At 36.5% G+C, this 11,980-nt stretch overlaps 1 protein-coding gene across 1 annotated transcript; it reads right to left on the reverse strand.

Annotated features, from left to right (window-relative positions):
• Positions 1–2,147: 2,147 nt before the first annotated feature.
• LOC142938127 (uncharacterized) lies at positions 2,148–6,954 on the reverse strand. Its single transcript, XM_076081355.1, has 6 exons — positions 6,902–6,954; positions 4,173–4,237; positions 3,544–3,826; positions 3,172–3,320; positions 2,543–2,825; positions 2,148–2,319 (listed from the first exon to the last, which is right to left on the reverse strand). The coding sequence occupies exons 2-6, from the start codon at positions 4,234–4,236 to the stop codon at positions 2,148–2,150; spliced, it is 951 nt and encodes a 316-aa protein (XP_075937470.1). The 5' UTR covers position 4,237; positions 6,902–6,954.
• Between the last annotated feature and the right edge of the window lie 5,026 nt (positions 6,955–11,980).

Raw genomic sequence — 11,980 nt, forward strand, 5'->3', positions numbered from 1 at the left:
ACTTGTATACACAAGTTGTCACTTTCATCTCAATCAACTGAACAAGTTTTGGTATTTAGAATTTGAAGAGGCTTTGCCATGAAGAAACTATAATATAAAGCCTTTTGAGAATTTATTCTCTAACTCATGCTTTGTCATTCACGGTTTATTGTTCTGAAAGTGACCTGTAATGGTAATTTTTTATGTAGTATATATTTCTACTTACTTAGTATATATTTCTGCTCAGTATATTGTATTCATGCATAAGTAATTTTGCTCTGAACTTTGTTGAACTTCACCGTGTCTCTGTTGTGCAGAAGAAGAGTTCACATAGATAACTAACTGTGTTTTATGAGAATGTTCCACCACCAAGGCCTTTGGGCCGCTTGTTTTGGTTGCTGACCGTTTGTTTTTGAATGTTGTTCCTATCAGTCTCAGACCAAAAGTCTGAGACTGAAATGTGTGTCACATTGGCCATCGGCCCCCACCTTTGCTCATTCTGTATAAAGAAAGCTTGTTCACTTTTTTCGAGGTTCTTCCTCACTGAGACTGTACGCATTCTGTTGTGATGATTGAACCTTCTCTGCGCAGAGAATAAATACTTAACTTAAAGACAACCTGGTTTTTGGTATTATGTATTTCAGCATGAAAAGACTCACGCAAAGCGGGTATGGGAATTCTTTCCATTACAGACCGCATACAACAGTTAACACAAAATTATTACAAAGAAATTCCTCAAGCTTCCGTCAATGTCTCACATTACTTCTGTTCTCTGTATTGTGTCTGTAAGGTAAACATCGATGTAGATATTAGTCGCGTACTGTGACCAACCTAACCCGCTGTCCATGCTTTCATGTCACATATGTATATGAAATCCACATAGTCAAGAGTGTTTAGAGTGCTGTTGTTAATTCATGATAATCTGTTAATTCCCATGTTTAGCTTTATGGAGGAAAGTAGTGGATTGCACTGTTCAGATACACAGCAAAACTCTGTCATGTTTCTATAAAAGAACTATTGAAACCAACAACTATGAACTATGGGATATTATTTGTGTGTGTGTATGTGTGTGTGGGTGTGGGTGTGAAATGGGGGTGGGCTACTACCGACCTCCCTCTCCGACAGTGGCCCAGTGATGGAGCGGCCATGTTTGAATGGTGATGGGTGAGAAGTTGTACGCTTTAAAGGTCAATGTTTATGTGTCTATGTTAGGTCATTCTTTTGTTCCACACATACACAACCCGAAGAGAAAAGTCTAGTTTCTCTTTCTACAGTCCATTTGGCCATTATGAAGAAGTATCATGGTAATACCATAATTTTAACTCCCAAATTATCACAGTATTTCAATGATGCAAAAATACTATGATACTGTAGCCTAATATTATAAAATACCACGAGCAAGCACAACTGGCATTGAATGAACAGTCGTCTAATTTAAACAGAAGGAACAAAAATACACATGATTTGTTGGCTTCAACAGAAAACTCTAATCATTCACCACTTGCAGGGTTTCACCAAGAGATGGCGCTACCTCCACAAAAACACATTCAAGCTATAGCGTTGTTATTTCTTCTTCAAAGAGATGGTTACATAGGCCTCAGTGCTTTGGAAAGGCTTTCTTTAACTTGGCCAATACAAACCCAAGCCAAAAGCTTTACACAAGAAAAAGGCCCAACAAACAAACCTGTGGGCTTTGGGTCAGGTTGTTGATCACTAGCTGATAAATAGGCTAGAGGTGGGTTACTTGGACACAGCCAGCCAGGCTCCTCTGCCTACAGTCTTATGTTAAATTAGCCAGCTGCTGATGGTAGTTTCATATTTCTAACACAAATATGAGAGGGTCATCATAAATTGTCTTCTAACTCTTGGCAAAAAAGCGAATATGCTTATTTCCCAAAAATGTTGAACTATTTCTTTAATGTGCACAAACAATTATACACAAGAGTTAATGTTCAGCAAGTAAAGTTTAACTCCAGGTACTGTAAAGCATTACAATCTCTTGCAGAAATTGGCCTAGCAATGTGCGTTGGTAATAGTTGTGCATAAGTAAAACATATCTTATTAAAGGAAGAGAAGCAGAAACATGCATAGATTTTAGGGTTATTTCAAAATGATTTCAGACTCATCATATTAAAATAATAACAGACATATTCACTCGAATCCTCTGTTTACATACAAGGGTCTTCCACCTCAGGGACTTTCACCCCAGTGACTTCCACCTCACACAGTGTCAGGAACTGTCGTCTTCCAGGAATCACAATGTTTACGTAACGGCCTTCCATCCCGCTACACTCAAAGGTTGTGGAGGCCCCAGCTGACATAGACGAGATGACAGCACATCTGACGAAAAAGAAAACAGAATTATGAGTAAAACTACATCACAAGACAAAAAACTCTGCTTAGATCTCACCACTGGATCAATTATAGATACCGATGATGCTGTTGGAATGAAACATAGGTTTCTGTTAGGAAATCATGTACTTATCCAGTACACTGATTTCCTGTAACTTACACAAGCAATGTAAAATGTCCAAATATAATATAAAACAGAAAGTTGGGTTACTTGGGATTAGTGTTGCCATTGTCATCGAGGGAATTTCCAATGCGGATCTCAGCACCATTGATCCTTTGATGGCAACAATCCTTTCTGTTGGTGATGGTGACGGTGTCGACTTTATACGTCTTCAGAAGGTCCAGTCTCCACCATGGTTTCATCTCATTGCGTGTATGGGTACAGGAGTTCTTGAAATAGTTGGTATCACGGTTTCCGTCAATGGCCCGAGAAGGGGGGCCATTAAAGTCGATGGAGGACTGAGTCACTTTTCCACCTCTAGCAATATTAGGTCCTAGATAAAGTCATAAAAGTTATTATTAAAGATTGGGGAAGGCACAGAAATATTACATGTTTTGATCTGACCAAAGCCACCAAATAACAGGCAATCAGCATATTTGAGTGCACTTCTACTGTGACTGTCTGCTCAAAGTTATCTATTTGACACTTTATTTGGTACAAATAATAACAATAATAATAATATAAAATAACACCAGTTGGAGCAGTGTTTAATTATGAAATGTGATTTTGAAGATAGACTAAGAAAGGCACACATATTACATATGTCTATGTACTACAATTGGAATTCATTGGGAAAAATATCAATAAATTGATTGAACTACTTAAAAGAGTAGTCTCACCGAGAACATTCACCCCAGTGACTTCCACCTCACACAGTGTCAGGAACTGTCGTCTTCCAGGAATCACAATGTTTACGTAACGGCCTTCCATCCCGCTACACTGAAAGGTTGTGGAGGCCCCAGCTGACATAGACGGGATGACAGCACATCTGACGAAAAAGAAAACAGAATTATGAGTAAAACTACATCACAAGACAAAAAACTCTGCCTAGATCTCACCACTGGATCTATTATAGATACCGATGATGCTGTTGGAGTGAAACATAGGTTTCTGTTAGGAAATCATGTACTTATCCAGTACACTGATTTCCTGTAACTTACACAAGCAATGTAAAATGTCCAAATATAAAATAAAACAGAAAGTGGGGTTACTTGGGATTAGTGTTGCCATTGTCATCGAGGGAATTTCCAATGCGGATCTCAGCACCATTGATCCTTTGATGGCAACAATCCTTTCTGTTGGTGATGGTGACGGTGTTGACTTTATACGTCTTCAGAAGGTCCAGTCTCCACCATGGTTTCATCTCATTGCGTGTATGGGTACAGGAGTTCTTGAAATAGTTGGTATCACGGTTTCCGTCAATGGCCCGAGAAGGGGGGCCATTATAGGCGGTGGAGGACTGAGTCACTTTTCCACCTCTAGCAATATTAGGTCCTAGATAAAGTCACAAAGGTTATTATTAAAGATTGGGGAAGGCACAGAAATATTACATGTTTTGATCTGACCAAAGCCACCAAATAACAGGCAATCAGCATATTTGAGTGCACTTCTACTGTGACTGTCTGGTCAAAGTCATCTATTTGACACTTTATTTGGTACAAATAATAACAATAATAACAATATAAAATAACACCAGTTGGAGCAGTGTTTAATTATGAAATGTGATATTGAAGATAGACTAAGAAAGGCACACATATTACATATGTCTATGTACTACAATTGGAATTCATTGGGGAAAATATCAATAAATTGATTGAACTACTTAAAAGAGTAGTCTCACCCAAATTGCCACTTGTCTGTCCGAGAACAGCCAACAAGACAACGACAACAGCTGGAGAAATCATCCTGTGCAGCAAGTTCATAATGTTATTAAACCTATGCATGCATTTCTACACACACATACATTATATACATAATACGCAAATACATTTTTAAGAACACAACCATAGCAGGCAGTAGTATATAGATGGTATGATAGCGCGTTCACCGTATAGGCAACAAGTTTGCGCGTGCACGTGAAAAAGCGTGCATGAGGCATGTGCATTGTTTTTTATTTTTATTTTCCGAATTTGCATAATGATCTGAAACCTGAATTTTTTTGCGCATGCATGAGAGTGCGTGTGTCCGTAGAGGGGCGTATAGGAGGGCGTAGAGGTGTGTGTGTGTGACTGAAACTTATTTAGGCCTGCTCATACTGTAGAGCAGGGGTATTCAACTAAAATTCCAAAAGGGTCAGATTGAGAAAATGTCTGAAACATTACAATAATATCTAACTCGCGCTATTTAGTGCCATATATATATATATATTCAAGAAACCTAGTAGTAGTAACAACGTCTCTGTGTAGTCAACAACTGTCAGATCAAATAAAGTAAGTACACATCAATTATATTTTAACAAATTATTATTCTCAGTTTTCAAATTTAACTGGATGGATTATAAATAATACATAAATAAATGTTCTTCTCATTTCAAGTAAAATAAGAGCTGGATTAAAGAATAACTGACATAACAGAAAGCTTTTCAGAAAGGTGCATCTTAAAATAAAGTAATTCATTTTAGAAATATTAATTTCACTGAATTGTCCTGCTGCTTTAAATTCACTTCATTCAGGGTGACGTGATGCCAATACAAAAGCCACAATATTATATTTTGTCATCTAAAAGAGAAATCAGTGAGCATGGAACTTATGTGCAGTTATTAACACTTGTTTCAGCTCTACATGTCAGAATACCCATATTTGATTGGCTGAGCAGCATCACCTGATGTGATTTACAACGCATTGTCGGTGTGTTTCATGCACCGCTGAACAAGTGCCGTAACGGCTGAAAGATTGAAAGATTTTACAAGTACTGGATTTCCATCAATTTTACTATGAATCTATGTCCTCAATCATTATTTACAGGAATTTATTTTGTTGATTCATAGTATAAGAAGAAAAAGCTATGAAGCGACATCCAGGAGGTATGGGAGGGGGTGAGCCAGGAGGGAGGTGTGTGAAAACTGAACTGCTTTGCGCATTTATGAGAGGGTGTGTGTGTGTGTGTGTGTGTGTGTGTGTGTGTGTGTGTGTGTGTGTGTGTGTGTGTGAGTGGATTAAATGTCAGTATAATCTTTAAATAGCTGTATCAACTATTACAATTGAATCTAAGTTTACATACTTATTTTAACTCCAACCAAACTTCTCAATCGACGTTTTTTTTTTGATGTGAAACACCTTGTTTAATTACTATTTCTTGAGTAGCTTGTAGTGTAGTGTAGTATCTCAGTCACTCTGAGTTGGATAAAACATCCATGAGAAGTTAGCTACTCTGAACCACAGGACACCAACGACACTCTGTAGACAACGAAGGACTGACACAGATTTTCACACTTTTCTGGCACAGATTCACACTCATTTCTCAGAGACAGCATTCCCCACCTTTCAACCTTAAAAGATAGGAGCTGTGAAGCACATGTGTGCTAGTTACTCCACTTCAGTGTTGAGGATTTTTCATGTCCACATCATGAATTGAAGCCATTAAAACATTTGCAACTCTTCCTAAAAAGGTGTGTAACTATGTAATAAAGTCACACTGTGTACAGTATGGCTTTATTATACAGGCCATGCACAAGGTCATTGTATGAAATGTACACAGAGAGATGAACAAAATATAAATTCCCCTTTGGATGGTTACATCAATTCAGATTGTTGGTACAACTATTTTGTAAAACTACTGATTGTTTCATATACATTCACAAAGTCACCCACGTTATCATGCGTTATCACTTATTGTATAAATGATCATTTTAAATCAACTTGTCATAGGTCAAGACAATGTATCATGTGTAATATATTCTTAGATATTTAAAAAAAAAAAAAAAAAAAAAATGAGAACCAGAACCATCTTTAAAAGGCTGAAATGAACGGCACATTTGTGTCTCAATAGCACTTAATCACTGTGTAGATCGCTGCTCAGGATTGTGTATCCATGTTGGGCTCCTCACACAAGGTTCACAGGAGTTTTGATGCCTTTTGGAACGGTTGGTCACTTTGACATTTTTGGAGGACTAAAACCAACCGTGAGACTTTTCTACTTTTACTCTTACTCGAGAGGTAAGTTCCATATTGTATTTTAATTTTTTTTTTACAATTCAATTTTTAGGTAACACTACTTTGTAAATACTGATATCTGCATATCCTAACCTAAGTGATCAAGCTTCTCCACACATCATTTATATACAATCATTTTTAATACATTTATTATAGGTCAAGAAATTGTATCATCTGTAATATATTCTTACGAGCAAACTTGTTCACTTTACGGTGCACGTGCTATCATATACTATATACTACTGCAGGCTAAATTAAAGCTGTGTATCTGTTAATAATCCAGGGTGGAAATCAAAAAGTTAGTTAGGCTAACTTTGTATCACAGCACAACTACTACAATTACTACTTCACTGTAATTCAAGTTGTATCTGTTACAATGAAAAAATAAAGTTGATCAGCAATTTGACCACAGACCTACCTTGTAGCTCTCTTGCACCCTGGAAGCAGCTTTGATCTGCATGCATGGAAAGCAATTATTTTTATACTTTTGTGCAAAGAATGATTGACAACTGCTTGATCTTATAAATGGCCTTGTCAAATAATACGTGTTGTTTTTGTATCCCATTCAAAGGCCAATGTGCTTGTCTAACCATAATATTGGTCTTGAGGGCACACAGATAGGGCACACCCTGTTTGCTCAAATAATTGGATGAAGTCTGTGACAGATAACAGAGACAATGTACACCTACAGAGTTCTGGTGCAAGACATCAGTAGAGATGTACAGTATATGTTAAAAATGAAATGAAATACAATGAAAAAAAACAGAAACACAAATCTCTTTTAAGATTTTTAAATGCAAGAACTCTAAATAAATGTAAGCATAAATAATTTGAGTATACTGACTGAATTGTGCTCAGTATGCCTTTGAGAATCAAACCGCAGGCATTCATCCTGTTGGAGGATGTAGTTTGGGTTGGTATTGAACGGTACTGCATTGCACAGAGAGATGTTACTGCCATTACACCCACCGCCTGCACATTATAGCCTTCATGAAGGTTTTATTGCAGGACTGTTGTATTACAACTAGAAAATGCATTTCCTGCTGAAAATGCGTTGGAATGCTGAAAGCTGAAATGAATCTCAAAAACATTGCTGAAAATAGATATCCAATTTTTAAAAAAATTGCAAAAAGCTTAATAATTCAAAAAGTTGAAAGATTACAAATATGAAGTCATATGTAGCTGAAAGTATGAGAAGAAGGCTTTGAAAGTTGAAGAAGTTTAACAGGATTTGAAGATTTTCTCCATAGAGATCCCATTCAAAAGAAAATTGCAAATAGCTTAATATTTCAAAAAGTTAAAAGATTACAAATATGAAAAGTCAAAGCACCCCTCTCCTGAAAGAGCTGAACATTTTGATATTCGAACGGTTTCTGTGGCTTAAAAAATGTCAGCAGTAGTGATATTTGTAGTATTAGTAGTACTAGAATTTGTAGTTGTAGTAGAAGTATCATTAGTAGTAGAAGTATTAGTATTTAGAAGAAGTAGTAGTATCGGTAGTAGTAGTAATAGCTGTAGTAGTGGTCGTAGTATTTAATATAACAGTAGTAGTATAAGTAGTAGTAGTAGTAATAGTAATGGCAGTATTTGAAGTGGCAGTAATAGCAGTAGTAGTAGTACTAGTAGCAATCGTACTAATAGCTGTAGTAGTATTAGTACTGGTAGTAGCATGAATAGCAGTTGTAGTATAAGTAATAGTAGTAGTGGTAGTAATAGCAGTAGTGGTAGTAATAATATTGATGGTAGCAGTAGTAATCGTAGCAACAGCAAAAGTTGTAGTAGAAGTAGTAGTAGTAGCAGTAGTAGTAGTAATACTAGAAATATTAGCAGCAATAGTAGTAGTTGTCGCAGTATTAGTAAGAGCATTCATTACTTCAAAAAAAAGCCTAATTTTCAGCTTAATGTTTAAATACAGTTAATCCATGAGGCTTTTATTTTGAAAGGGTGGGGCTGGGTGGGGGAGAGAGGGGGAGAGGAGACATAATCATAATGTTTGACACATAAACAGAGGTTATTAAATGACAGGCTTCATCACAAGCATTTCAGTTATATTTCACTCTGTGGGGCTTTTATTTTGAAATGGGGTGTGGGGGGGAGAAGGGGAGAGGAGATGGACTCATAAGAGGAGATGGACTCATAATGATAGGTAAACACAAACAGGTTATTAAATGACAGGCTTCATCATAAGCATTTCAGTTAGAATTCACTCTTTGGGGCTTTTATTTTGAAATGGGGTGTGGGCGGGGGGGGGGAGGAGACATAATCATAATGTTAGATAAACATAAACAGGTTATTAAATGACAGGCTTCATCACAAGCATTTAAGTTAGAATTCATTTTGTGGGGCCTTTACTTTAAAATGGGGTGTGTGTGTGGGGGGGGGGGGGAGTCCTCTTAAAATCTCTAAGACCTGAATGACTGTATGAGAGAGAGACACAGACAGAGAGAGAGAGAGAGAGAGAGAGAGAGAGAGAGAGAGGGTGAGTGAGTGAGAGACTCTGATTTCTCTGGCAATCTTTCTCATTTGGAGATTATCCTATGTTTTATCATTTACAGCTTACATGACTATTGTCCTGCTCTGCCATGTCTTTCCTCGTCTCTCCCTCTTGTGTCGCGGTGTGTGTAAATGTCACTCGAATCAGGAAACTTATCAGAATACCCACATTTGATTGGCTGAGCTGCATCACGTATATTTCTAAATCATGTGTGTGCGGCTTCCTGTAAAAAAGCTCTAAGACCTGAATGACTGTATGAGAGACACAGAGAGAGAGAGAGAGAGAGAGAGAGAGAGAGAGAGAGAGAGAGAGAGATAGAGGAGCGCGTGTGTGTCTGTCAGTCTGTGTGTTTATCAACATCACTAATGAGCTTAATCAGAAACACCTGTGTCCTTGCAGCCTTTTCATGGAGATTAAACAGGGAAACACCTCTCAAACAAATCCTCAAAACTCCCATAACCGTAGCTCCTATTGCTCCGATATTATGCATGAAGAGTGAAGATTGTGGACACAGTGGCAAAAGACAAATGTTTTTTTCACAAGAATCTCAAGCTGCTCTTCACTCTAGCGGTGACATCACGCACTCTAAGCTGCGCAATACACACCCATTATAAAGTCAGAAAAGGAGTGAAAAATTAAAAAAAAGTTAAAAATGGGACAGTTCAAAAAATATAAAATATATCAAAAAGCTGAATAATGCGGCAATAGATCAGGGTTTTCTCAACATTTTAAAGTTTAAATGGTGTCTGCAGCTGAAAGTATGAGGAAGTAGAAGGATTTGAAAGTTGAAGAGGATTTGAACATTTTCTCCATAGAAACCCATTCAAAAAAAAATTTGCAAAAAGCTTAATAATTCATAAAGTTTAAAGGTTAGAAATATGAAAGAGCTGAAAGAGCTCTGCTGAAAGAGCTGAACATTTTGATAGTTGAACGGTTTCTGTAGCTTAAAATATGAAGGAGCAGAAGAGTTTCAAAAAGCGTACGGAAGAAATATAATTATTACTAGAAAATGCATTTCCTGCTGAAAATGCGTTGGAATGCTGAAAGCTGAAATTAATCTCAAAAACATTGCTGAAAATAGATATCCAATTTTAAAAAAATTGCAAAAAGCTTAATAATTCATAAAGTTTAAAGGTTAGAAATATGAAAAGTCATAGCACCCCTCTGCTGAAAGAGCTGAACACTTTGATAGTTGAACGGTTTATGTAGCTTAAAATATGAAGGAGCAGAAGAGTTTCAAAAAGCGTACGGAAGAAATATAATTATTATTATAAAAATAATATAAAGAAGTATAAAGATTTGAAGAACAATAGTTGGAATGCTTAACAGCATTCCAACAATAAACTGTCTATAATACAACAGTCCTACAATAGTCAGTATCAGTTGTTTCCCCTGGGAACTTGTTTTTTTTTAACTTGGTTTTTCTGTATTTGGTTGGGTTTTCTGCCATTGCAGCTTATTTCTATTTTTTAGAATGTGTTGTTCGTGTTTGATTGCATTGCCTGTATTCAATTGTATTTTCCATATTTACAGTGTGTTTTATTATGTTGCCAATGTGATGTGAACTTGATGAAGATGTTTTTTCTGAGCTGTTAGGGCCACACCTTAATGTAGTTTTAGTTTCCTTGCCATATCCGCTTTAACTCTACTTTTACCATAGTGTAGTTACAATAACCCTAATCCTTTTCTAAACTTAACCACACCTTTGCAAGCACATATGAAAAACAAATAAGAAAACGTTGTATAACAGTATGTGACGCCTGTAGTCAGGTGATAATTTTGTTCTGTAAAGAACAGGGAAATAATGAGACGGGCAACAGGGAGTGTGCTGATCTGCTTGACCTCATTATAGACATGATTTAAAAACACATAAACATTTCTGAGTTACACAATCTCAAAACAGTCGGTGTAAAGCCGTCTCTTTCTACAGATCAGTATAGGAAATCCCATTAGCAAAATACTAATCTCACCAAACTTAAACATATAAAACTGCATTGAACACACACTTAACCAAACAACTTTTAACATGACAGCCGTCATACCAAATAATTAACATCACAAGGTAGTCTCAAAATAAGACTGTGATTGGTTCGAAGAAATACAACAAGCAAGAGCATTTGTTCCCCCCTGTAGTAGAATGATAATGTGTCGAGCCAGACCTTTCTTTAGCGCTAACACAGTGATTTTGAGACCTGGTCTGGCTTTCCGTGACGAGCCTACATTTGCATTTAACTATTTAAAATAAATGTTATTGACATGATAGGGTTTCTTTCTCAATATTGGAGTAATTTTTGTTCAAAATGTGGGTGCTGTGCAGAGGAAGAAGTCAAGAATTATAGGAACTAGAAAATGTCATGTGGCTACTGCCCAAACATGTTGCAATATACGCCAATATTACCAGTAGTAAGATGTATCATTGAGGTTCATTTGAGATATCACTTCTCTCATTTCTGCATTTCACATTCATACTCTTGGAAATGACGGTAACACAGTGAAATTAGTTCAATTCATTCAATTTAATTTCTTCATAAAAGGAGTATTAAACTGACAAATCTTGAGTCAAAAAAGTAAAACAATAAAATGACATATGAATACAATAAATGACATATCAACTATATGCAGATGGCTTGTAATGACAGGAAAAGCACAGGTGTAATTATTATCATGCAAGGTGGTTACACCTGTGCTTTTTCTGTCAAAACATGTCTGACTGCTTGAGAGACATTTCTGTGTCCTAGACATGCTATGTCTCCCCCTAGTGGACACCGGTATATTTCAGAATCAGAATCAGAACCGTTTAATTCCCAAAGTATGTTGCACATACAAGGGATTTGACACAGTGGATAGTGTATAATATTAAACAATCAACACAGTGCAAAAAATAGAAACATATTAAAATTTACAATAAAATATAAAATATAGTGCACAGACAAACAGATAACAGTACTTTAAACAAGTATAATGTAAGTGTAATGTAAACGTGTCAAGTGTATTTAAATATAG

Source organism: Anarhichas minor, unplaced genomic scaffold, assembly GCF_050575085.1.
Source record: "Anarhichas minor isolate MPS153535 unplaced genomic scaffold, ASM5057508v1 ptg000080l, whole genome shotgun sequence".
Lineage (NCBI taxonomy): Eukaryota > Metazoa > Chordata > Actinopteri > Perciformes > Anarhichadidae > Anarhichas > Anarhichas minor.

Bases quoted from the DNA above. Each gene is read 5' to 3' on its own strand.
- LOC142938127 (XM_076081355.1), bottom strand. From the start codon at position 4,236: ATGATTTCTCCAGCTGTTGTCGTTGTCTTGTTGGCTGTTCTCGGACAG. The intron at 3,827-4,172 runs GTGAGACTACTC...GACTTTATCTAG, and splicing joins ACAGACAAGTGGCAATTTGG to GACCTAATATTGCTAGAGGT. The intron at 2,320-2,542 runs GTAACCCAACTT...CTTTTTCGTCAG, and splicing joins AATGGCAACACTAATCCCAA to ATGTGCTGTCATCTCGTCTA.